Source organism: Pogona vitticeps, chromosome 1 (assembly GCF_051106095.1).
Source record: "Pogona vitticeps strain Pit_001003342236 chromosome 1, PviZW2.1, whole genome shotgun sequence".
Classification (NCBI taxonomy): domain Eukaryota; kingdom Metazoa; phylum Chordata; class Lepidosauria; order Squamata; family Agamidae; genus Pogona; species Pogona vitticeps.
The window spans coordinates 217186859-217214463 of NC_135783.1; the positions used below are offsets into that span (position 1 = coordinate 217186859).

The 27605-nt window shown below is 40.9% G+C and overlaps 2 protein-coding genes across 10 annotated transcripts in view; one reads left to right on the forward strand and one right to left on the reverse strand.

The window, feature by feature from the left end:
• Positions 1 to 3722, forward strand: part of ORC4 (origin recognition complex subunit 4) — a 31076-nt gene extending 27354 nt beyond the window's left edge. For 7 of the 8 annotated variants that reach the window (XM_020785690.3, XM_072983609.2, XM_072983608.2 and 4 more), the window contains exon 14: positions 16 to 3722. In XM_020785690.3, coding sequence (XP_020641349.3) covers positions 16 to 198 — 183 coding nt within the window. In that variant the 3' untranslated portion in view covers positions 199 to 3722. The remainder of the gene's footprint in view (positions 1 to 15) is intronic. The other variant, XM_078376830.1, reaches the window with a different exon arrangement.
• Positions 3723 to 7609: 3887 nt separating this feature from the next.
• The window catches only part of ACVR2A (activin A receptor type 2A), an 80270-nt gene continuing 60274 nt past the window's right edge, over positions 7610 to 27605 (reverse strand). For both annotated transcript variants that reach the window (XM_020785739.3, XM_020785740.3), the window contains 7 exons: positions 22350 to 22493; positions 19012 to 19155; positions 18105 to 18250; positions 17301 to 17415; positions 15009 to 15147; positions 14630 to 14760; positions 7610 to 11610 (listed from right to left, as the gene is read on the reverse strand). In XM_020785739.3, coding sequence (XP_020641398.3) covers positions 11416 to 11610; positions 14630 to 14760; positions 15009 to 15147; positions 17301 to 17415; positions 18105 to 18250; positions 19012 to 19155; positions 22350 to 22493 — 1014 coding nt within the window. In that variant the 3' untranslated portion in view covers positions 7610 to 11415. The remainder of the gene's footprint in view (positions 11611 to 14629; positions 14761 to 15008; positions 15148 to 17300; positions 17416 to 18104; positions 18251 to 19011; positions 19156 to 22349; positions 22494 to 27605) is intronic.

A 27605-nucleotide genomic window follows, 5' to 3' on the forward strand; every position in this document is an offset into this window, starting at 1 on the left:
TTCTTTTATTTTTAGGCTTTTGAACATCTGCAGCATCTTGAGTTGATAAAGCCTGTTGAAGGGCCATCCTTCTGTGCACAGAAAGAATACTTATTAATGAAACTGCTTTTGGACAACAGCCAAATTATGGATGCTTTGCAGGTCTACCCAAATTGCCCCACAGATGTTAAACAGTGGGCTGTGTCTTCAGTGAACTGACTGTAATTGTTAGAGGGTTGGATTTCACGGAAGTTAATACTTAACCAGATGTGGAATTATTATTGTCAGTGGAAAGCTGCTTCTTGCAATTATGGACATTTGTGATTAGTTGCACAGTGTACAAGTTAAAATATGAGCAAGATTTTTCTTTGATAAAAAAGCAAAGTTTTCAAGGATGTAAATCATTTTCACCTAAGTCCTATTTAAATTGTTTTCCATGTTGTAAATTAAATTAAACTAGTGATGCTAGTTCATTTCAGTTCTTGTCTTGTATGACATGCTGTTTTGATATAAAATAACAGAAGGGGATTGCCCTATAATAATATTAATTGCTGCCTGCCGAACATGAGCTGGAGAGTTACAGACAGTTTTTCTCAAAACTTTAAGATGCTATAAAAGATCCTTTTGTTGAAATCATGAAGTTTTTTTTCATAAGGACAGAGCAACTTTCTTATGCAGTTTGATTAAAATCCTGATACTACAGGGCAATTATTTCAGTGCTTCAATCCTGACATGTTACAGGCTAACAAATGGCTCTGGTGTATCTTTCTGTGTTATGTATTTCCATTTCCCTTTTTGTTTTCTGTCTCTGAGCTAACATTAGTAAACATCAGTGCAAATACAGCTTTTCTGATGGCTGTCAGAAGTGTAGCAATATTCTTCTTAATAAGAAGAATAAAAGTTTCTGGGTTAACTGACATTGCTTATTTAAAACATGGCAGCATTTTTCAAGAGCTTAGCCTGGCTAACCCATCACCACTACTCCCAAAGAAACATGAAAGCAGGCTCCAAGAGTCTAAAATATTTATACACCACCCTTACCAACCCAAGGCAGATTTAATTTGCCAGTCACAACCTAACTGCATGTGGGATAGTACCTGTCATTGATGCAGGGCATGCTCGTTTCTTTGGGCATGCAGCTGAATATGATTACACCAAACAGTAAGGACGCCTGCTCCCTGGCCCTGAGAATCTTAGCCTGAAGAACACGAAGTTATCAGTGAGAGGTCTTGCTTACAGAGTGGCAGCATTGCCTTTAATTTTTTCAAATCCGGAATTTTACATTTTCGTAAAGGAATCTGGGTTTCTTCCCATTATATTGCAAAACTTCAAACTTAATTATATATGACTCCTAAACTAATAACATCAAAGAGAAGTCTTTAACTGTGCCCTCAAGTATAGTGGCTAGATCCTGTTGTCTAGGTAAACAGTGGCTGTAAGGTGTAATTTGCTAATGTAGACTATATTATTTTTTACAGTCTTTGTAGCTCCATAATATGTTCAACATAGGTACTAGTGTGGATATGCCTGTTGGTGTGGTAGGTTATCACTGTAGAACAGTGGCCTGCCTTCAGAAATACTTGATCATTGCCTGCAGCTGTCTTTGCTGACTTAGGAACCAAACTTCAGCTTTCCACATTTAGTTGTCAAAATTTTCTGAAGAATTTTTTGATGTAAAGGATTGTTCGAAATAGGCTTTAAAAGTAGTCTTCATAAGAGTATGTTAGGATTTTTCAGTTTAGATGCGAGCAAATCATTGATGACTATAACAAGGTGTAATGATGGCCAAGTGGAAACTGTAGGTCTTGTTTTACTGTACTGTCATTTCTATAGAGATCTACACACCAACCTCCTGAGCCCAGTCATCCTCAGATATCCAGGGAGACCTGATGAATTTTACATCAAGCTACTTCTTTCCGATCAAGACTCCCTTATTACACGCTCTGCAGCAAAATTTTGTGCAGCAGCAATGGCACAGCGCTCCCTTATAGTCTCCTGAGTTCACAGGTAGACTGGTTTTAGCATGAGGGTGGTTTATTGTCTAGCATAGAGAAATGTTGTGGTTCCAACCGAAGGGAGGAAATATTTACAGATCTTTACAAATATGTAGGAAGAACTCCATATAACCCAAAGACCCTGTCCAAATCATTTTGCCCTAGATGATCCAGTGGTTCAAAGGATAGCTATAAAAATGCTGTATTTGATTCTTCCCATATTTTACAACTAGTACACAATAAATTATTATTTGTACACTTTTTAATAACATTTTGTGTATTTTAACCACATAATATGTTAACTGGCTGTACACTTTTTAAATTGCATTTTGTATATTTTAACCACATAATACGTTTTATGACCTGACTACATATTAAAATTGCATTTTGTATATTTTAGCCACATAATATGTTTTATGTATTGGTTGTATATTTTTAAACTGCTTTCTTAAAATAGGGGGACAACTTGTGAAGTGGGTAAAAGTGATCTGTGCTCCCCTGAATAGTACTGAGTCCCGAAGATACTCTAAACTGCATACTTGATCCTTAGAGAGGCATGCCTTTCAAAACACCTCAGCCTTTGCCAGGATGGGGTGTTTGCCATTTTGCCAGGATGGGGCACCCATTGCCAAGGAAGACAGATACATGTGCCATAGCTGCATCAAGAGAAAACACAACATATAAACCAATTAGAGATTGTGATACCCAGGACAGGAAGGCAATGATCCCTGTCAAGAGTGCTGTCCCTTATTCCCATGGAAAACAACTAGTGTCTGGGGTACTGAACCAGTAAATCAAGAGGGAAAGACAGAAGGAAGACCCCTGAGGCAGAAGACCAAATACAAAGAGAAGAAAACGTGGAAAAGAGAAAACGGAGTGAGGAGAAATAAGGAGAAGATATAAAAGAAAAAAAGGGTCTGAAGGGGGGAGAAGGCAGGGATAACTCAAGGGAAATAAAGGCCTGGAGAGTAGAAGCAGGAAAAATAGAGGAGCATCTCCTGGAAGGTTGGGAGTGGGCTTTGAAGTTAAACCCTTGTATCCAAACCTTGCAGAGACTTGTTTCCTCAGGGGAGGGCTGAATTATGACAAAGCCGTTGACCTCTTATTGGGGAAAGAGGAGAGAGAGAAGAGGCACTAGCAGATGTGGAACACAGAGGCAGGTCTTCATAGAGGCAAAGGGATCCTAACAGTCAGTCCCTGCCTGTTGTGCTGGAGAGCTATGGATGCCAAGGGAGCAGGGGAAGCAAAGAGTGGTGGGAATCAGCAATTCTAATAACCCCATGATGGCTTTGTCAACCATGGTTTACAACACTACTGTTAATGGCACAAGAGTATACAGTATAAGACTAACACTAGAGCCAAATCTGATAGCAAAGTGGTTCCCAGCCTTGGGTTCCCAGATGTTCTTGGACTAAAATGTCCAGAAGCTTTCACCACTAGCTGTGCTAGCCAGGATTTCTGGAAGTTGTAGTCCCAAGAAAATCTGGGGACCCAAGGTTGGGAATCACTGTGAAAGCATGTCATCAGGGGGAAGTCTATAATCCCAACCTAGAGAATCTAAAATTAACAGCCTACTTAATTATCCCACAATAGTAAAAGTCTTATGAGAATCTCAAAAAAGACCAACTAGAAAGTGCTATTTTTACAAGTGGAAGTTTTAAAACTTTGTAAACAAAGTATATACATCTGTATCTTGTGTTTCCTTCTCAAGACTTGCTCAGTTCTCATTAAAAATATATTTGTTGGTAATTGTGACACACCACCCAAAATACTTTTTTCTCTGAACTGTTCTCAAACGTATTAAGATGTTTTTAAGAGGATTAAATAATATCTGTCCAGACATAAGACCTCCAACACTGCAGTGGTCTTTGTCTCTAGTGTTAAATCAGCTAACAAGGTCCCCATTCAAACCAAAGGCCAAAGCTAGCGTACATTTACTGTCATATAAGACTATTCCTAGCAGATATAACTTCAGCAAGAAAGGTAAGCAAGTAGTCAGCTTTATGCTGTGATAAAGCCTATCTCAGATTTCATAAAGACAAAGTCACCTTATTTACTGATAGATAATTTTTAGCCATTTTCATGCATCATCTAATAGTCTTACCAACCTTTCACACTTTAGACTTTTATGTAGATAGCCCTAGTTCATTCAGAAAATCAGATTGCTATCAATGGAAAAGAAAAAGAAAGCAACTGAAAAAGAAAGTATTTTTACGATTATATATATTTTATATTGATTTATTTTATGTTGTAAGCCGCCCCGAGTAGACATGGTCTAGAGGGGCGGGGTATAAATTTAATAAATAAACTGTCTTCTCACTTTCAAAACAGATTATAAAGACAATTTCATTATCTTACCAACTTGCAAATCGCCTGTTACCAGTTATTTTGAAGGGGCATTCCATGCAAGCTGTGGTTGCATCAACAGCCTTTTTTTAAAGGAACCCAGTTGCAAGACATTTGTAAGGCTGCAACTTGGTCTTTGTAAACCATTATAGACTCAAGGTAAAAGGAGCTAGATGCATCTTTTGGTAATGTTATCTATAATGTTGGTGTGACATCCCTCTGACCTGCCAAGTGAGTTTGGGAGCTACCCATGTTGTGATTTTACAGAGACCATGAAGGAGAGATAATTTGCTTGTAATTGTGGCTCTTAGAGCAGTCATCCGTGCATTCACACAACCCACACAACCTCCCCTCTGTGATGCTTTACATATTTGTGCTTGGCTGCAGATAAAGGGAACTGAGGGAATAACCATTGGGTGGAGCAGTATGTGAGTGAAGGGAGAGGTAAAACGCTCTAGAATATTCCTCAGATTATTTTGTGCAGGTGCAGAACTACCTGTATGTATGAATTCACAGATGACCACTCACGTGTTTCTCCACGTTTATTTCTTCCACGAGTTTTATCCAATCTCTTTAATTTCTGAGACCAAATAAATAAATCACTGCCAGCCAAAAATGTTTATTTGTTTGTTAAAATAATCAAAAATAAATAATTCATTTCTGTGACTTTCCAATCTTGAAGGTAGTTGGTTCTACATCCTCTGGTATAGACAGCCAGCCAATATTTTCACTGCTTCAGTGAACTGCTCATGGGCCTCTGGGATCAGACAGATGTTTAATGTACTGAAATTCTGCCAACTGAGTTCTTAAAAAATGTATCTTCTGTGGAATTATTGTTGCATTGCTGCCGTGAGCTGACACAGTATGGTCCTCTGCTGCATATTTGGAATTAGGGTACAGACTGATTTTATAAACTGTTGGGCTATTAGGTCATTAGCGAATACCAAGTTTGGGTTATAACCACGTTACCATCTTCTGCTGTGGAAAGATGAGGGAAATGTCTTATCACAAATATTAAAGGCTAGTTGAGACTTTTCTGCCCATTTTAGCACCGTTTCTCCATTGTTATAATTACAAACATATCCCCAGATACTGCTGTGACAATTGCTGTCCCCCATTATAAAATTTAATTTCTGTTTATGTAAACAACAACTAAAGGTGCACGTCTCTTCTTGTAATCGCTCACATCTAAAGCAAGACATTCAGGGTTTTAAAGGAAAAGGTTGCATTAGGTGGTTAATGAATGGAGAATACTGCGCAGCTACCTAGCTCTGATAGCATCAGATTATGTTTGGTGCGTATGGTTGACTAATATAGCATTTACATATTTTCTATGAGATTATTACTTTTGGCCTTACCAAGGTCCCTTTCATTCTTCACGGCCACTTGTGGGCCATTGTGAAAGTCATATAGTCACTCATCTAGTGATGTCCACCTCATGCTGGTATTTCTGGAATGGAAGAGCACAAAGTATAAGGACTTGTGAAATGGAAGCAATAGCTGACTGGTGCCATCGTTGCCCAGTGGACACTCAAATGTGTTCACATTCTTCAGGGAGGGTCTTTCTGTGTTCTCCTATATCAGTGATGGCGAATCTATGGCATGAGTGCCACAGGTGGCACACGGAGACGTCTCCCTTGGCACACAAGCAGAGCGCTACCCCTCCGTTACCAACCCCCACTATCCACACCCCCCACCCCACAGCCGAATCTCAAACTGCACCATCGTCAGCCACCTCTTCCTGCTATTTTCTTTGGTTCTGGCACTCCTTCTTTAAGAGATCAGAGATAAGCCTGCTTGACTGATTACAGCTGCCCCCTCCCCCCCCTCAATCCAGGGATTGTGAATGACTGCTTCCACCTGGAGGTGACCACAAGCAGGAGGGAAAGGCTCCAGGTTAAGGAGGGAAAGAATGTGCAACTTCATCAAGCGTATTTAAATGTATGTACAAAATTGAGGGAGCGAGGGGGTGTGTGGGGGGAGAGACTCAAAACTGAAAAAAAGGGAACTGATTCAAGGAGGGAAAGCTCCAGTTGAGGGAAGGAACGTGCAACTTCATCAAGCTTGTTTACATGTATGTACAAAATGGAGGGAACGAGGGTGTGTTTTTGTGTGTGTTTGCGTGTGAGTGAGAGAGAGAGGGAGGGAGAGACAGAGACTGGCTCAAAACTTAATCTCCACTGCATTTAGTCCTGCAGTTTCTGCTGAGAACAGCAGAAATATGAAGTGTGTAGCAATCGTGTTTATTTATCATACCCAAAGCAGACAAAAGTATCGCATTTTATTCCCAAAATCTGAATTCCAGTCTTTCTGCTCCTGGCCGTACTTTGACTGCAACACCAAACAAAAGACTGTGGGTTTCTTTATTGTGTCAATCCATCTCATGTGCAGTCTTCCTCTTTTCCTACTGCTTTGCACTTTTTCTTGCATTGCTGCCATTTCCAGTGAGCTTCTCTTCTTATGATGGTACTACAGTATCCCTTGTTTGGTTATTTTAGCTTGTACTGAAAGTCCACTTATCTTTCTGACAAGTCATACTATCTGTAGAACTCTTTTCCAACACTACATTTCAAATACAGTAAGTGAAATGTCTGTGTACACTTTATGTAGTGTATAAAATGTGTATTAAAAGTCTGCACTCCTATATATAGCTGCTTTTCCGAGGGTGGTTACTTTGGAGGAAACATGTCCATAATTTCAATGTACTTAATAAGCTTTATAAATGTTGTTGTTTAGTTGTTAAGTCATGTCCGACTCTTCATGACCCCATAGACCAGAGTCTTCCACTGCCTCCCAGAGTTTGATCAAATTCATGTTGGTAGCTTCGATGACACTGTCCATCCATCTCATCCTCTGTCATCCCCTTCTCCTCTTGCCTTCACACTTTCCTAAGATCAGGGTCAATTCCAGGGACTCTTCTCTTCTCATCAGATGGCCAAAGTATTGGAGCCTCAGCTTCAGGATCTGAGCTTCCAGTGAGCACTCAGGGTTGATTTGGCCTCATACTAATTTAAACAAAGTATAAGACTACTAACTGTGGCCTAAACAAAACTGTTAGTGCTGAGTAGAGTAGACCCACTGAATCAATGGTATTTACACATACTGACCTCTCCCTTCATGGGTCTATTTTATTAGCACTCGTATTTTGATATAGAACTATAATTTTTTTCCCCTTGCTTACCACTTCCAGTGGTAAGACAAAAATCTGAGAGGTCTATAAACACAATAGATACAATATAGCATTTTACTGTATTTTGAAGAACTAAACTAGAAAATAAGTATGCAAATCATAGTAGTCATTTAATTTTTTATTCATGTTTCTGTGGGGATAGGGAAAGAGAAAGCATACATTTATACAATATTTCACAATCACTTTTATCCAGGATGGGGTTATTTTCTTTTTAAATACTTGCCAAAAATAGCAAGAGCAATCTGACAGTAGTACAACAACCTGTGCCCAGAACACTGACAAGTACAGAGTAAAGCTAAAATAATTGCTTACCAATATCTTGAGAGGTAACATCTTATATGGACTGAGTGTGCATTAAAAGAAAAAAGTACCGCTGGTTGAGTATCTTGAGGTAAATGGTGTTCCAACAAGGATATTATTTTTATCGTTTGCTCATAATCCTGTACACCGCTTTCTGCATCTTATACCAAATATTCCTAATAAAAATGCATTAAAAAGGTTAAAAAGAGAACTGGAAAAAGGTCAACCAATCAGTCACCTCACTTTGTTAAACTACAGCCAACAATTTCTCCTGTAGAACTGTAGTATGAACAATATTTATTACTACTACATCTGAGATTACACCTTAGTTATGGCAAAACTACTCCACATGGATTTTGCTATCAAAGAAGGTATAAAGTTGTGTATTTTAATCCAGACTTATTTTCATAATACCACCATGAATGAGAATGCTAGGTCAAATAACTCCAACAATTTACGAGGCACAATCTGTTCTGAAATGTTAAGTTATATTTAGCAACTGTACAAAGAGTAGTCATGCATCATGTGATTAAAAAGTTCTCAGCAACTAACAGAAACTTGAAAAGGTACTGCAAAGTTTAGACTTTTAAATTGATCACAAAACTGGCTAATCTGTAAAATCCTGTGGCAATTATATGGCAGCCAACTAAGTAGATACAGGCAGACCAAAGACAACTTGAAGCTTGAGCTTGGGCTCCAGCTTTTCTTCACACATCAAAGATACAAGTTAAACCACCAGAGCTGGCCAGATCCACACAAGCTGTATGATTCAAATACAAAAAGCAACAATGGTCACAATATCTGTCAGAAAGCAGAGCATCATTCCTAGCTCAGACTTACTAAAAAAATTGTTGGCTTTAACTTATGGTCTTGGCTTAAGCATTTTTAGAAACTTGCCCACCTCTATATTTTCTCTTAAAGTTGGAAACAGGTTTTGAGATTCCCTGCAACGTATTAAGTATAGATGAAAACAGTTTTGTGTTCTTTTGCAATTTTACAGATCCTTCTAAAAGCTAACTTTACAATTCCGACATGTAGTATCATTCCCATTACAAATATCAAACTCGAGTTGTTTGGGGGATTTCAGAATTTATGAATGTATAAATGAAGACTCATTACTCTGATTGTCAGTTTTGATGATTTTCCCTATATAACTTGAAATGAGAAACATACTAATAAAAATACATGAGAAAAATGTTCCTCCTGGCTCAGGTCATGGGTGTGCATTTGTTGGATAGAAACCTGCTCTATGAAAATTTGGGGACAACTGTCTCGACAAACATTGCACCTAGGTTTTCAGCTAGAAATGGTTAATGTATTCACGTTTTTGGATGACCACTAATAATAGTTGCTGCATTTTCCTAGTTTACATGTTGTCATTTTGAGAAGAAACTAGATTTATCAATTGTTCAGCTCTTTTTAGGCATGGGTCTTCGAGTTGAGATTGTTGTATCGATGCCTATAATCAGAATCAAGCAAATAACCCTCCTTTATTTAAACTGCAACACAGTCCCCCTATGTTCATCAACAAACAAAATTAGCAAGTTGTACCTGTAGCATGTTGTACTGACAGTACTTGTAACCAAAGAAGGATATGGGGATCTTTTGGCTACCATAAAATTATGAGTCAAAATTGCACTGGTATGCCAGTTATGAAAAAAAATTGCTGGTACCTTTCTCCATTTTTCAGAATTTGGTACCCAAAATGTTGTTTATAAATAATCCTTTTTTAAAAAGAAAACTACCGAAGAAAACACTGTGGTTTCATAAATAACTGTTCAGAAGAAAGCATTCACAGTGAATATCTGATTTTGACATTAAAAAAAAATCCTAATGCATTTTTTAAAAAATGACCTGACCAGAATCTCATAATACTGGCTACTGTTGGTACTTTAGTTTTAGAACATTAACGTACTTTGGCCTGCAAACATGTAGCTGATTAAATAACTGTAGTGTATTATTACTTTTCAAAATTACTTTGGCACCTGTCTACTTACTGCCCTTTTTGCTAAACTTTCAATGGAAAGGCCTGACATCTTAAGTTGCCTGTAATTCTTGAATACAGTAGTGTAATTTAAAACTATAGGTTTCTCTCTCTTTTGTTTTTTTGCTAGACTGTGCTACATTGTCATTACAGAAATAATTGCATATTTGATGGTAAGCATGTTTTCTTTAAAAGAAATTGTGCAGCTGTAGTTTTCATTTTTTTATGATCATAGGGAAAACCTATGAATCACAGACGTGTATTACTCTGACAAGTCGGCACCAAAGAGCGTTGCAGAGTTGCAAAAGGTAATGCATGAAGAATGAGGAGTTCTGGGAAACTAAGCTTCCTGAGGTGATCCTGAAACAGTAACATAGGTTGAATGCAGATTTTGGCACATGCAACATGGCTGGCAGACTGATTTTCCCACCACAGTGGCCCTCCTATCCCCCCAAAATGATGCACCAAATGTCAGGGTAACTTTGGTGTAGTATTTTTGAAAAGCTGGAGCAGCTGATGAAGAGAAGCTGAGGAAGTTTCTTCCACCAGCCACACTGCATCAGCTATCTCTGGATCCAACCTCTGTATCCTGTTTAGTAAAACAAAAAATATGCTAGGCAAAACATAAGAATACATAAAATTGGGAGCAGGGGGAAGCTCCTTTCAAAAGAATAGCTTTCCAGTGCCATACCTCACATAATTAAAAAAAAAAGAATCATGCTTAAATTTTCAAATTATCATTTTCACACAGCAAACCTAAATATTTAGTAAAATAAATGTATGCAATATTTAGGGAACTGGAGGTAAAATATAGCTTTAAACTAAAAATTGGGGGAGTTTGCCATTTAACACACAATACATTTTTATACACAAACTAGAACAAGGAAAGGCTAACACACTATTTCAGGAATGGCCATTGACTGTTAGCATGAAGCACAGCTTACCATCTTTAAAAAACACACCTTAAATCTGTAAATACATAATTTACAAAATCTGGATCAATTTATTATCTCAGGTTCGTTAGTGTTGTCAATTCAACAATTAAGCATAGGTGGAACTGAGGTATACCTTGTTGAGGGAGGTTAAGTAATGCTTGGAAGCCTTTTTGCTAGATCCCACTTTGATTACATAGAACAGCAGCACACTAAACATTCACAAGCTGTGTCATATTGGCATTACAATAGTCATTTATATAAACACAACAGCAAATGCAATAAAAACAAGTTACCCTTTTTCTTAAATCTGAAATGAAATGTTTGATTTAAAAAAAATAGCAGTAGTTCATTTTAAAGGAATTAATCTGACATGTTAAGAAATACAATGTCAGCTTTTTAAAATGCTTGACTAGCCAGGATAGGTCCATGTTCTCCAAATAAGTTTGTTAACATTATTTTGCCATTTCCTCAGTTCTTCACGTCCTTCAGTCATATGCAAGGAATGCTATAAGTCTTCTGGATCCATGCCTGGAGTAGGGCAAACAGGCGTCTTCCTACTGACACTCCAAAGGCAGACTTACCATTCCATATGTCACGAAGAAAACGGTTGACCAGAAACAGGCCTGTTAGCTTAGCAGCTCCTGTTCACAGAGTCTTTTCGGTCAAGATGTGTGACCAGTGCAACTATCATAGACTGGATTCTTTGGGTGGAAAGTCCACATTTGTCACCATAGTGACCACAGTCACAATGTCTTCTGTCGTTATAATGTTTGTTAGTCTTTGCATCTGAATAATCCGTTCCTCTACACAGCCCGCTGATAATCGAGCTTCTGCATCATGATCCCAACACTCTTCTATTGTTTCACAGAGCATTGCCATTCCCTAGAGAGAAACGTTAACAATAGATAAATAAAACCCCAATGACATTAAATGAAATAGTGGAATCTTTAAAGAGGTATCACAAAGTAATATTTGGATGAATTTAGGAACTGAGCAAAACTGCAACAAGGACGTCTGGTGAGTGGCAATACTCTTACGTGGGACTGCCTTTCGAAAAAGACTCAGAAGCAACAGTTGGTGCATAATTTATCACTAAGTCAGGCTGCAGAGAGCATATTATACTGGCTATCTGTCATCCCCCATGCCTAACCCAGTTTGCCCGTTACTACATGTAAAAGATCTGAAGGACTGGAAACTTGAATACCTAAAGAAGTACCTCACTGGAGGTTAACAAGGAGGTCCCTAATGGTTTTCTTCAAATTTCAAAAGCTGCACTAAGCAGAATTTGGAACAGAAATTTCCTAATGATGGGTGATAAACCTGTAAAACTTTTTGAGGATCAACTAGGGCAAGGGGCTGAACCCAGAAGTGAGCCGTCCTCTCACTCATCCAAGATGGAAGGATTCAGCACTTGTTACCTTCAATGGTCCAAATTATGGCATTGGGAGGAGAAGGCAGGAGGTTAGGAAAAGAAGGTGGAAAATTGATAGTGGCAAAGGTTCAGCCAATAGTGGAAGGCTTTTTAATGTCAGAGAAAAAGGATGGGAGCGGGCTGGAAAGGATAAGAAAGGAGAAGAGAAGCTGGGGATTGGAAGAGTGGAAAAGCCCAGAGGTAGAGGGTGGAGAAGAAGGCAAGATGGTCCCACAAAGTGCAGAAGGACCCTATGTATTCTCCTTTGTTCACAAGGGGGGAGAAAAAGGACAATCGTGAGAGGAAGGTTTCGAAGGTCAAGGAAGGTGGGGGAATTGATATATAGTTAGGAGAGGTAGAGCCGCTGGAATGGACCTATCCAAGAGGGAAAGGTCCCTGGAGGAAAGTGGTGCATCCAGACCCAATACCAACCGGTGTGACGCACCCCGAAAATGATTGGGCTCTACACCCATGTTGCAGGACTATTTGTGCAGTGAGAAGCCATGCCATGCAGAAACCTACTGATCATGAGAAATTTGGAATGGCCCCTCATTAAAGGGCACTTTCGGGATTACATGAAATATGGCCTGAGACATCATTGGTTGCTGGTCCTGTTGGACCCACTGAAGTTGTTGTTCATACAACTCCGTTAAAAGATATTAAACTGTTATATAATGTTGCCCCATCTCCTGTGGTGACTTTCTTAAAGAATAAGGAGCCGCCTGTCTTAAAATTGGAACCCAATCACAAACATCCTGGCTAGATACTCACCAGCTAGCTCCATTTTTTTCATTACTTCCACACAACCAAAAATGCCTATTTTTAAGGGCTTGAGGGGCGAGGGGGGAGGTTTGCAGGCAAAATTCATACTGGAATGGCATGCACTTCTGTTTTTAACATTTACTGAAGTTCAGGATTATTGTAAAATGTGCTGAATATATCCAATTGTTCTAACATGTAAAAAAGCAACAAAGTAAAAGAGCAAGCCAAGGTTCACCCCAAAAAACATTTTAGAAATGGGTAGTCACTGAGACGACTGAACTACTTTTTACATACTGTATTAGTGAAACATATGGTTTGTCACTATTTCAGAAACATCCTATTATACGTTCCTCGCTAGTTTGTTTTTAAAAAGTTGAAAGAACAGGTCATCCTGATTTTAACTATGCAAAGAGATAAGTTGAGCGGGAGAAACCACACCAAAAGGCTAAATTCTAGCTGACTTTTATACAACAATCTGAAGGACGTTCTGTAGAATGCATTTCTACAGAAATCTATAGAACTAAACTTTACTGTGGAGATTTAAGCTGCAGATTTAGGCTGCAGATTTACAGTTTCTTGGGGGGGGTATCCATTTATTTAAGGTCCTCACTCAGGGAAAGTCTGTTGTCACAAGGCCTGACCCTTGTAAGTGCAGAAACCTCCAGAACAGAGCAGCAAAAATGCAGCATGCAGATCTGGTGAAGGCCTGGATCTTGAGAACTCCAAGCCTTTCCAGTCCCTCAACAATCTGCAAAACACAAACAATGCAATCCCAGATCCAGAACTGACATAGTTAATTTCCATTCCACTGGAATTAACTGGGGGAGGAGCAAGTGAACAAAGTGGGGAAGTAAAACACTACTAATTCAGCATCACCTTACTCACTACCAGCAAGAACCCAGAAAGACAGAGGAAAAGTGAATTATACATTTCAGCTCCTTCACCCATTGCTTCACATGATTGTTCTGCCCCATGCAATTAACATATTTGTCCATGTATAAGATGCCCCCCTTTTCTAACCCCAAATTAAGAAATCAATATTTTAAATATAAAACAGAACACATTTTTATGTAGTCATTAGGTAACATTTACATACCAGTACTGTCATATTATGCATCACACTTTAACTTTATTCAGCCTCTGGGCTCAGAACACTTCTGAGCACTGCCTACATGCTCCACCCCCGAAGTGTGTTCCAATTGGTTTGTTCAGCATCAGCTGGCGTCAGTTACATAAGGCCTGTGATTGGAGGAAGCTAAGTCTCCTGACTGTAGGAAGCTAAGCCTCATGATTGAAGGAAGCCTGTTTGCAGAGGCAAGGTATGGGCAGTTTTGTAATCATGCAGTTCTTTCCTTGGCTTACTTCTATGTATAAGACAACCCTCAATTTTTAGTCTAGAGATTAGACAAAAGTATCATTTTATACATGGAAAAATATGGTATATTTGTGTTCACTGTACCCATCACTTTCCTCCTGAACTTTCAAGGAGCAGGCTAGATGGATAAACAGAATGTTACTACACGCAAATAGACTAACTATATTTAAATGTTTTAAGAAACATCTAACTGCATTGTCTGCTCAAAAATGAAGTATTCAAATGTCTTGAATATTTCTCTGAGGATCTAAAAAATAATTCTATAAGTAGAAAACCCAACATTAGATGAACTGTAATTTAGGTTTCAAATAGAACCCACAATATTACTCTGGAAGTATTAACATATTACTTACAGCATGCTTCTGCCAACACTCTCTTAAGACAGGTCTCTTCTTTTTATGTACAACAACTTCCTGCATATCTTCAAGAGAAGGATGCTGGCCCACCTCTTCCTCAAAAGGCAACATATACTCATCCACAGGTCCTGTATTTTTTTAAAAAGTAATGCATTTTTAGGTAGGCCACATATAACTTGGTATCATAACTCTATTCTGGTAAATGTATTAGACAATGCTGAAATTTAGTGATTTGCCTATGCATGCTTTGTTTCAAGGTTTAATACCATCATTCAGAACACCTTCTACACAAGAATTGCATAATACTTTAAATACATTAGAAAAGACTGAGCTAAAGATTTTTCCCCAAGTGTCTTAAAGACAATGTTCCACTTACCATCTGATGCAGTACATCGTGATGCTAATTCCCACAGGACCAGTCCCATGGCATACATGTCTATCCTCAAAAATGCATCCCTTTGGAAGTTTATAGCACCTTCTAATACTTCTGGAGCCATGTATCTTCGGGTGCCAACCTTGAAAAAAAGACCATTAGGTTTTAGGATCATATAATTCAGTGTTTAAAACTTACAAATATTCAGCAGGCGTTCAAAATTTTACAGTTTACTCTGAATTAGCTCACCATCTACACCAAAGTGCATTCAATACTGGCCAAAATCCTATTGTTAGTGCAAGCATAAATAGCACAACTTTTGCCACAAGTTATGAAATCAATGCAAGCATTATCTGTTGAATACAAAGTCACACCGCTCACTGCATAACAAAGAACATCATTGGAACTGGAACTTGCAGCAATTTATTACTCGCAGTTACACCATTTGTCCTACTCTAGCAAAAGGCTTTTCCCACTGTTGCTTGAACACGTAGGTCAGACTATTACATAATAAAGGCACTTTAAAAGGCTTTGGAAGCTCCTTTGTTTGGTAGCTTTTTTGTGTTGGTGGGTGGGCCTCAGTACAGTGGTGCCTCGACTTACAAACTTAATTGGTTTCGGAACTCCAGTTGTAACTCGAAATGGTTTTAAGTCAAAGCACCATTTCCTATAGAATTGCACTGAAACATGATTAATCTGTTTCAGACAAAAGGGGGGGAAGAAAAAAAAGAACAGCAAACAAACCGTGCAAGACCCATCGGAAATGCAAAAAAAGCAAAGCAGAGAGCAAATAAACTGTGCAAGACCCATCAGAAATGGGGGAAAAAAACCAAAAAGCAAACAAACCCGGAAGAGCCATCAGAAATGGGAAAAACCCCAAAAAACAAACAAACCCTGCAAGACCCATCACAGCATAGAAACATTATTTATTTATTTATTTATTTATTTATTTATTTATTTATTTATTTATTTGATTTATATCCCGCCCATCTGCTCTATGCGACCACTAATCCTACCACCCAGCCCAAAACCACGCTGCAAAACCCACCCAAAACAGTTTTTAAAAAGCAGAAAACAGCACCTTAGCTTACCAGGCAGTCTGAAGCCTTCTCCGATCACACTCAGTCTAACTGCTGGGGCGAAAGAGCTACAAAGAAGCAGCCTCTTCCCCTACCAACGGTTAGCAATTTGAATTTCCCGCCTTTTCCCCCTTCCTTTTTCTGTTTGTAACTGGGAAGCTCCGGTCACATGTCAGAGCAAAATTTTGCAGCCGGAGCTGGTCTAATTCGAAATGGTAATAAGTCAGGACATTTGTAAGTTGAGGCACCACTGTATTCCTGGTGGTGATTTGGGGGGTGGGTTTGCCATCCTTAGCTCACAGCATCACTTGCCACTGTTTTGTCTGAGAATGTGAGACCCCTATGTGATGGGACTTCTTTTTTGTCTTTGCATTTGTCTGACAGGGATAGGACTTACACACCGTGAGAAAGCATTAACTAGTTCTCTCATAACTGGATTGCAAACCATTTTAGTTCATAAATTATGTAGTCTTTTCTTCGATTTTAAAGAAGCATCTTCATCTTTCCTACTACCATTCAGGTTTCCTTCCTGATATCCCAATATCTTCATAACACTGGTTTATGAAGAACCTCTCCTGTTGCCTCCATATAAGTCTGTCTATGATTATCCTTCCTTTGGGTTCATTTAATGGATCCAGAAGATTTCTTTTAGTGTTGCTTGCCCAATGTACCTTGTTAAATTTTAGTCTGTTAAATTGCTGTTTTCATCCTCACAATCAAACCAATTTAAATGTCTCTGTACTCTCACTGTGATATTTATGTTACCCCTACAGTCACTTTCCCAATGTCTTTTTGCTTGACTGGTACATGAACAGCATCATATATTTCTCTCCTTACAATTTAATGCCTTCAGAGGCCACAGAAAGGATAGTTTCATGGTTGTTACATGCATGTAGCTATAGTTCTATGAGTGGCCATCTATGCTTTCACAGAATCTGCCCCCCACAGGCCTAGCTTTTCACTTGAGCTTGTGGCAGTCTTCAGGTAACTGGGAAGGAGCAACATGGCCCTGCCTCTTAACCATAGTCTGTTAGTGGATAAAAACTGCCAGTTCTGCTGAGGTCAAAACGTTTCAGAAATGCTGTATTGCACAAGCACAGATCCAGAATGTCTGATGGCACAGAGGGCAGCTTAAAAAACTAGTTACCAACTAGCTACCAGCCAGTCTTTAATAAGAGTAAAATTTGAAAATTGGCTCAAAAGGCTTTAAACTCACCTGACCATGTGTGTCACCTGCTGACTTCCCAGCCTCAAATTTTAAAGCAAGACCAAAATCAGCAATACAAGCTGTAAGATTATTTTTCAACAGCACATTCTTGCTTTTGATGTCCCTTGAAAAAAAAATCAAGAACAACCATTAAAAAAGAACTTCTATGCAAATCAGAAATGTTTAAAAGTCTTGCAGGACAGAACATCAAATGACATTACATCTGGATTGAACTCATTGTATGTTTTTTGAAGTTGCACTATCACAGAAGATAACATTAAATATTGTAATCCTAAAGTACTAGCAAAAGTAATATATCCTGTCTACATTTAGGATGTACAGTAGGACTGCTGTATCCATGGGATCAGTATCTGCAGTTTCATTTATCTGCTGCCTGAAAAAAATAAAACGCAGAAATACACAGTCCCAATGTGTATTACCAGGACTGGCCACTAGATGGAACGAGAGACTAAGGTGCCTTAATGGTAATATACTTGTGGTCTGACATCTCTGAAGAAAGTAGTTTCCAGTGAAATGGAGAAGCTGCATTTGTGGGTGAGGGCAGGTGGAGGCAGCAGTTGCTGGCTTCAGGGAAGCCTTTCTTGTAAAGAGGAAAGTAGGAAACCCAGTTCTTTGGCAAGACTGGACCAGGATTCCCTCTCTCAACCATGCACAGACATGAAAGAAACTGAAAGTAAATGCTTAATTTATCCATTATTTCCAGCATCCATAAGGGAGCTTGGAACTGATCTCCATGGATACCACAGTCCTAGTGTAATGACAGCTGCTCAGATAATGTATACAACAACATACCTATGGGATATGGCTGGTTTATGCCCATCTTTTAGACCAGGAATATCTTCATGAAGGTACGCCAAACCTCTAGCCATAGTTTCAGCAATGTGACACAATTCATTCCATGAAACTACATTAGCCTTCAGAAAGTCAGTAAGCGAGCCCTAAACAATGGAGATTTCAAAAACTGTATCTTATTTCTTATTAACAAGTGTTCAGCATATTTTCCCCTTCTAAATTGATTTTAACAAGTTACAAAGTAACCATATTCCAACAACATCAAAGCAAATTTAGACCTTTCTCATACGTTTATAGTCCAAACTGCACAGGCTTCTCCTTATCCACTATATTCAACATCAAGTCAGCAGCATATCTTCACTGATGATACATATGCAATACATTTTTGATGCAGCTGAAAGAAATTATGCTTGTGTCCACCTTTGGCATGCAGTAGCTCTCATAAATGCCTGATTTGTGAGACTATTTTCAACTGTGATGTGGAAAATCATCCTGCACTCTCAAATTTTATTAGATTATGTTGTCAGGAAACAGTTAACACTGCGCTTCGTCACAGATAAGGTACATACGGCTTTAGAAATTATGCAGTGCATAAAAATTCCCAGACGGCACAAGCATCTTTTAAAAAACATCTGGCTCACATCTGCAGTTCTATTCTAGATACAGACAGATCGAAGACACTCTACAATATTTTATGATCCCTGAGACTACTGAGTGGGAAACTATGGAGGTACATGGGCAAGCAGCATGCCTTTTCAAATGTTTGTGAAGCAGAAGTGAAAGTAACATTAAAAGGCATTGAAATCTATTTCTTTACATCACACAGTCTATTTACATACACAGAAAGGGTCTAAATAGTTTTATGATAATTATATAACTTAAAATGAGAAATAACCAAATGAAACACCTTTTCATGAAATGCTGTTATGAGCCACAAATCAACATCAATATTGGTTCCTCGTTTCTCAGCACCAATAAACTGTAGTATATTTTCATGTTTCATTCCAGGCAAACTGTATATTTCATATTCGTTCTGCCATGACTGTTTGTCCTAAAAGCAAAAATTAAGCATATTAATATTCAAAATTACCTACTGTAAATAGCTTTTATACTTTGTATAACATTGCTTCCACAATTCACTGTTAAAATAAACATCAGTTTAACAGGATACTACTAAGGCCCACTAACACCCAAGATTACAACTACATGTCCACAAGACCACGTTAATGCTCATTTAAGATTTGCACTATAGCAGGGATGGAAAACATGTGGCTTTCCAGACATTGTTGGACTGAAATGCCCATAATTCCTCAACACTAGCTATGCTGGCCGATTCCAACAACATCTGAAAATGACACTCCTCATCATGAACTATCATTAAAGATGCAGGCAATTGACTATTAAAGATATAATGTAATCATACATGGCAGTACACTCAATTACACTTGACCCTAAATCCTACAATTTAACAGCTGGCTTCTACCACCCTGTTTTACTGCTGTCTTGTATTGAAAAATGTCATGATCTATTTTGAATATGTGTTACAGGACAGAATACAGTGGTGCCTCGCTTAACGATTTTAATTGGTTCCAAAAAAATTCATCGCTATGGGAAAACATCACTAAGTGAAACGCGTTTTCCCATAGAGATGCATTGAAACCTGGATAATCTGTTCCAATGGGAACGGATTGCCGTCCTTAAGCGAAAATCGCCATAGGAAACATCGCTAAGCGCAACACGGTTCCCCCATTGGAATGCATTGAAACCTTTTCAATGCATTTCAATGGGGGAGAAAAAAAATCACCAAAAATTAAAAAAGAGTCAGAACGAAGCCAAATTTGGTTAACAAAGGGTTTTTTAAGTGCACTAATGATTTCAAGCACTCTAAACCCTTTTAAAACAATTTAACACCTTTTAAAAATAGCACAAACGGAGCTGTCAAAAACATTGCTAAGCGAAACAGGGGGACCTAAACTGTCATCGCTAAGCGAAGCAAGGTCCTGAACATCGCTATGCGAAATTCCCCCATTGGAAACATCACTAAATGGAGCACAAGATTGCTCCTAAAACCTCATCGCTAAGCGAATACATCGTTAAACGAGGCAATCGCTAAGCGAGGCACCACTGTATTATGTTTACAAAAATAAATGGTCCATCTTTCAGTTAGTGGCCAAAATTTAGAAACATGCAACAAGTCTGAGGCTTCTCTTCCTTCCATGCATACAAAAAACTCCTCCTGTACTGCTTCAAACCAGGTGTAAATACAAGGGAATGTTATGTATTTACATAATAATTAATAAGCAAAACAGGATTAGAACCAATAATTTGATCCTAGATTTGTTACGACCCAAATATGGTTTGCAAATCATAGTTTTCAGCATTTAGATATAATGGGCAGTATCAGTTTGTTTTAAAGTAGTTTTATTTAGTAAAGAGTAATATACAGTGGTGCCTTGCACAACGGGTGCCTCACACAACGATGAATTCACACAACGATGCCTTTTTCTGTTAAATTTGCCGCCTCACACAGCGATGTTTCCTATGGGGGATTCTATGGGGGCTCTTTGATCTCCGTTTGCCTTTTAAAGCTCTTCCCGATCTCCCTTTTCGCTCCTGTAAAAGTGTCTTACAATGTTTGGAAGCTGTTTTAAATGATTGCAATGGTTAGCCCACCTCCTGAAACCTATGCAAACTGATTTTGGTGTTGTTCTGACACTTCGTTAATTTATGATGATTTTTTGTTTTCTCCATTGGAAACCATTAGACAGACCATCCAATGGTTTCCAATGGAAAAAACAAAAAATCATCATAAATTAACGAAGTGTCAGAACAACACCAAAATCAGTTTGCATAGGTTTCAGGAGGTGGGCTAACCATTGCAATCATTTAAAACAGCTTCCAAACATTGTAAGACACTTTTACAGGAGCGAAAAAGGACTTCGCAAAGCCATTGAAATGTATTGAGTCGGCTTCAATACATTCCAATGAAGGAAACATTGTTTCACACAGCGATGTTTCCTATGGGGATTTTCACTCAGCGATGGCAATCCGTTCCAATTGGAACGGATTAACCGGTTTTCAATGCATTCCTATGGGAAATGGTGTTTCACAGAACGATGTTTCACACAACGTTGATTTTTTTGGAACCAATTAACATCGTTGTGTGAGGCACCACTGTATTTAATTGTTTTATCATTTATTGTATTCATGTAATTTAAATAATTTATTGTATTTTTAACAATCCCTCTAACTGTGTTTTGAAAATTCTAGTACGCCCTCTCGGATTCCTGTTAGTAGAAAGGCAGGCTTATAAATTAAGTATGCAAGTAAGTAAGTAAGTAAATATATACACGTAACACATAAGAAAGAGGATTTATCCTATAACATAAGAATAGCCATGCTGGATCAGACCTAAAGTCTTCCTGCTCCAGTGTTTTCTTTATATACTGACTAGTCGTATGTTTATGTGAAACATACATCCAGAACATGAACATAACATCATGCACCAGCTCACTTCCCCTAGTAATTGGCATTAAAAGCCATGCTGATTCCAATAATGGGGTTAATAAACAGCCACTAGAAGAAAAAGACGGAGGAACAGTAATCCTGGGGAAAAATACAGGGCAGAAAAATGTTTTGGGTTTTTCCTTAGTTAGCTGGCCGGTAGAATGCAATGGGGGCAGGGATGTTACTGCCAGAGAGAGGGAAGAAGAGGCTTAGAAGAAAAGAAAGAAGCAAACTGAATTGGAGGAACTGTGAGGAAGTGCCAGAGCCTATGTGATGGAGGTGGGGTGGAGAAATGCTTTAGGCTAGTGCTGCAACATTCTCTAGATCATTCTGTCAGGCACAACAACTCATATAGGAGATCCATAGAGACCAGGAAGAAGAAATGAATTAATTTTAAAGGAATATATGTAGCAATGGTTTGCCTTCTGTTGTGGCAGAAACTGCAGTTTCAAAGCAATGACTTTGTGTTTCAAGATCAGCTGGCTTTGCCCTCAGATTCTTGGACAAGATATTTCCCCTGTAGTCTTAGAAATCTGATTCTTGTGGAAATTGTGTTATTAGTTAGCATTCCACTTTCCCCTTAACTGAACAAAAATACTACTTGCTAGTCCTCCCATATTTGTTTTCAAAACTTCTGCTGTTATTAAGCTATAATATTTTGAAAATAAATAAAAGCATGTTATAATTATCAATGAAACTGTCCTTTAAACAGTGTAAGACTCCAGGGTTGTTGCCTACCTGGATTGGGAATATTTTCACAGCTACATATTCATTTAATAACTGAGCTTTCCAGACACAGCCAAATCTTCCCCTGGCTTTAATCTCTAGTAACTGAAGTGGCTTTAAGCCCATCAGAGGTGATGGAGGTGGTGGTCCAGGATCCTAAAAAGAACAGAGAAACCAATTACACTTAAGGTATCCCTCATAGTGCAATCTAACAAAAACATTAAGTACTCAAGTAATTAATACAGCAACTCACACACACACTTAAATTTTGGAATTGCCCCTGATAGTATTTAATTTCCACTTTTCCAACAGACAACAGAAAAGTTAATGAACAACTCTACACATGTATCAGCTTACAAGAAATCATTGAGAAGAAAAAAAAGAGGTTACTTACCTGTAACCATGGTTCTTTGAGTGGTTCTCTGTGAATTCACACATATGGGTATTGTCTGCGCCTGCGCGGACTCTCTCGGAAGATTCTAGAGCTAAAAGTAACAATTTTATGGTGTGATCCTCCATGAGGTATATGCTCCTCCCACCCACCATCTTCCTCAGTTCCAAACTTATCCGCCGGGTGCGAAGGAAACAATTAATTAAGTAGCCAATTAACCCGTGACGGACAGTGGGGAAGGATGGGTGGGTTGTGTGAATTCACAGAGAACCACTCAAAGAACCATGGTTACAAGTAAGTAACCTCTTTTTCTTTTTCGTGGTCTCTGTGAATGCACACATATGGGTGACTAGCAAGCTGCACTTACTGGTTGGTGGGTCGTCATGGTAAGAAGGATGACAGGACAGCTCTGCCAAATGCAGCATCTTGGCATGCTCTGACGTCCAGACGGTAGTGTCTGACGAACGTCGACGGCGTGGACCAAGTGGCAGCACGACAGATGTCAGGGACCTCGGTGCCACGGTGAAAGGCAGTAGAGGTGGAAAACGCTCTGGTAGAATGAGCTGTCAGGTGCTGTGGAGTTTTCCCCGACAGGCTGCAAGCAAGGGAAATGGTCTGTACTATCCAGCGTGCTATAGTTTGAGAAGAGGCTGGATTTCCCTTATTTGGGCCATGGAAACACAGGAAAAGTTTGTTGGATTTCCTGATGGATTTAGTCCTTTCGACATAGAAGGCCAAAGCACGTTTGACATCGAGGTTGTGGAGCATATGTTCCAGGGGCGAAGATGGGGACTTGAAAAAGCACGGAGGTATGATGGGCTGATTGAGGTGGAAGTCGGAGACCACCTTAGGGAGAAAGGAAACATCAAAGTAAAGAGTCAATTTATCAGGGTGGAACTGAATAAAGGGTGGGTCAGCCCGTAGAGCGGCGAGCTCGCTGGCTCTTTTGGCCGATGTAATGGCGACTAGGAAGGCCGCCTTGAGGGTGAGTAACTTGAAGTCAATAGACGCCATTGGTTCGAATTGATGTCGCATAAGGGCATTGAGAACCAGTTGCAGCGACCACTGGGGAGTGATGTGTTGTTGAGGGGGGCGCATGTTGTTGAGCCCCTTGAGAAACTTCTTGACAGTTGGGTGAGAAAACAACTTGGAAGAAGGTGAGTCGTCTGGCTGGTGAGCCATAATTGCCGATAAGTAGACTTGTATGGTGGACTGAGAGAGACCAAACTCAAAGAGGTGAAGGGAAGTAAGCACAGTCTTTAGGGAGACGGGCACAGAAGGTAAGCCGTTGTCGTGAGTATATTTGAGGAAAGATTTCCACTTATTCTCATATAGGAGAGTGGTAGAAGGCTTACGGGCTCGAAGGAGGACCCACATTACTTTGGGAGTATCCTCCAAGCTGAAAGTTTGAGAGAGGCGACGTTGGGGTGAAGGACAAGGCCACGGTCGAGAGAGAGGAGATCTGGACGGAGAGGAAGGTGGAGCATGTCCAACGACATTGAGACCAGGTGAGTGAACCATGGCTGGCGTGGCCAGAATGGGGCGATCAGGATCACGTTGGCTCCATCCTGCCGAAGGCGGATGATGACCCTCTGAATGAGGGGAAGCGAGGGGAACACGTAGAGGAGGTCTTGGGACCAGTCTATGAGAAACGCGTCCCCCAGGGAGGCGCTGTCTCTGCCTGCTCTGGAGCAGAAGCGGGCACATTTCTTGTTGGTTTCGGAGGCAAAAAGGTCCAGTGAAGGAGTGCCTCATCTGTGGCACAGCTGCTGGAATATGACATCGTTCAGAGTCCATTCGTGTGTCCTTGTTGGGAGCCGACTGAGTCGGTCCGCTAAGGTGTTGTCGTCCATGGAGATGTGGACGGCAATGGGAAAGACATGGTTGGAATAGCACCACTCCCAAAGGTCGACAGCTAGGTACAGGAGAGAGGGGAAGTGTGTGCCGCCTTGCTTGTTGACATAGAAAAGCGCAGTGGTGTTGTCCATTGCCAGCTGCACTACTTGGCCCCGTATAAGGGGAAGAAAGGCATGGAACGCTTTGATGATGGCTAGCAGTTTCAGATGGTTTATGTGGAGCGGAAGCTCCTGTGCTGACCACAGTCCGTGGACCTTGTGCCGTCGGCAGTGAGCACCCCAGCCCATTGGGCTGGCGTTGGTTGTGACCTGTATCGACGGTCTCAATGGGGAGAAAGGTCTGCCGATGAGGAGATTGTGTGGGGAAGTCCACCAGTTGAGTTGGGAAGCCAGTTCTGGCATTACCGTCAACAGAGAGGAAGGAGGGTCCGTCACTGGATCGAACAGGAAAAGAAACCAGGCCTGTAGGGATCTCATTTTGAGTTTGGCATGCTGGACGACAGCCGTCGTCAATGCCATGAGCCCGAGGTGTTGGGCGTGGTGTGCGGAGACGGACTGATGGTTTTAAAAGAGGTGGACCGCCTTCTGGATTTTCGCGATCCTTTCGAGAGGTAGGAACGCTCATGCGCGAAGGGAGTCCATCTCTATGCCGATTTGCTGTTTGTTTTGGGAGCAGGTGTAATTTTTCGAGGTTGATTTTGAGCCCAAGCGTATGCAGGGTACGGAGTGTCATGTCCCGGGCTCATATGGCGTCGTGGTATGACGCCGCTACAATAAGCCAGTCGTCGATGTAGGGATCAATGTTTATGCCGTGGAGCCGAAGAAAGGCTGCTACCGGTGCCATGCACTTTGTGAAAGTTTGGGGGGGCGGTAGAGAGCCCGAACGAGAGTGCGGAGAACTGGTAGGCGATGCCGTTGAAGTGGAACCAGAGGAATTTTTGATGGTCCGGGTGAATAGAGATATGAAAATATGCGTCATGCAGGTCGATGATTATGAACCAGTCTCCCTACGAAAGCAAAGGGATCATAGAGTCCAGTGTCAGCATGCGGAACTTGCGAGGAGATATAAAGCGGTTGAGATGAGTGAGGTCTAAGACAGGACGAAGTCCCCCGTCTTTTTTAGGGATGTTAAAGTACTTAGAATATAAGCCATTGAGAGAGTCTGATGGTGAGACTGGAGAAATGGCGCTTTTTTGAATGAGTTTGGTAACCTTGTCCTGCAGGGCAGAGGAGTACGAGGTGTAACGGATGAACCCCAAGGGGGGTAAAGTGGAAAACGCTATAAGGTAGCCACGTGCTATTATGGACAGAACCCATTTGTCAGAAATAATGGCTTGCCAGCAGTGAAAGAAAGGGGCCAACCTGGTAAAGCTGAGAGGGGGCCGAAGGAGAGGGTGGCAGGAATGAATGTCAGTACTGCTCACCCTTTCGTTGTCCTTTACGAAAGGACTGGCGCTGACATGGAAGGGACTGTTGCTTGTATGATGCCATAAGAGGCTGCGGGGCCGTCAGGGATCTGTCTGTTTGTTGCGGGCAGTATTGTCTGTAAGGCTGGAACTGCTGAGATTGGTATTGCTTGGGGTAGAACTGACCCGAGTGATAAAAAAGTCATTGGTAAGAGGTAGACGGTTGACAGAGTAAGAACGTGCAGTTTTGCGTTTCTTACAAAAGTCCTCCATGGTGTCATTGGTTGTTTGGTTGAACAGGCCGACACCATCAAAGGGAAGGTCTTCGATCCTGGATTTGGTGTCATCCGAAATTGTAGAGGATTTGAGCCAGGCATGGCGACGGATGGAGATAAAAGTCATCAGGGTTTTGGAAGCCGCTTCAGCGGCGTCGGGCCGCAATCCTCTGTCCTGACGGGTTCAGGGACTGCGTCAAGCAAGGGGAGGACTTGGTTCCAGAGATAGCACTGAAAGGCACCCATGGTCGCTTGGTAGCTGATGCTCCGAAGCAAAAAGGCTTGCAGGGAGTAAATTCGTTTGGACAAAGTGTCCAGTTTTTTGCCATCCTTATTGGTAAGAATAGGCTTGGCTTTGGCATGAGCCCGAGCTTGACTCGATTCGACGATGATGGCATTAGGTACTGGATGCTTGTTAAGGAATTCAGCCTCGAAGCCGTGGGTCCTGTAAAGGCCATCGGCACGGCGAGAAATCTGCATAGTGGAAGGGGGTTTTCCCCAGGTGTCTTTGATGAGTTGAAGAATAGACTTATTAAAGCGTAGACACAACGGAGCAACTCGCTCCTGGTCGATGTCATCAGGCAGAGGTTGCTCTGCATCGAGGTTTAGGGCTTGTGCCATCTGGTAAACCAAATGGGTGTAGGAGGAAAAATCGTCTGAACAAGACGAGGTATGACTGCCCCTCGTGCCGGGAGATGGGGGAGGCAGGTCGGGCTCATGAGAGGACTCGGAAGGTTGTGGCTCCGTGGATGCTGGCGACCCTGGAGAGGAAGGGTAGTCAGATTGGGCAAGACCCTCAGTAGGGGGGGCTTGGTGCCGCTGTGTTGGTAAGGCCTCGAAATGATCCCGAGAGGGAACCGGGTCTGGCACCAGTACAGGACGCGAAAGTGTGGCCACAGGGGCTTTAGCGAGTCTTGAGGCTGGTTTAAGCGGTGCAATGGGGTGCGGTGATGGTGCCGAGACCGCTGTAATAGGGGCCATTGTATGGGGTCGGAGCGAGTCCATAGAAGGGATGGCCAAAGGAGGGTCCGGCGTCAGTCGAGGGCGCTTGGCCTGATCGGGCTGGTACCGATCATACAGGGTTTGCCAAATGTAGGGATCAAAGCACTGGAATGGTGCCATGGGAAAGTGGCAAAAGTCACCCTGAGACGGGACGGACCTCGGTGGGGAGATGTGTTTTCATTTCTTCATCTTCTTCCACGGAGCAGAAGGGGGACCCTCCGGTTCTGATGCCGAGCTTTCAACTGCCCGCCCTGAGTCGGGGTTGGAGTGGGCTGAGGCCGGGCTGGACCGTGGCGCAGCTGCGTTGAGGCCAATGCTTGGAGTACTGAGAGGGATCA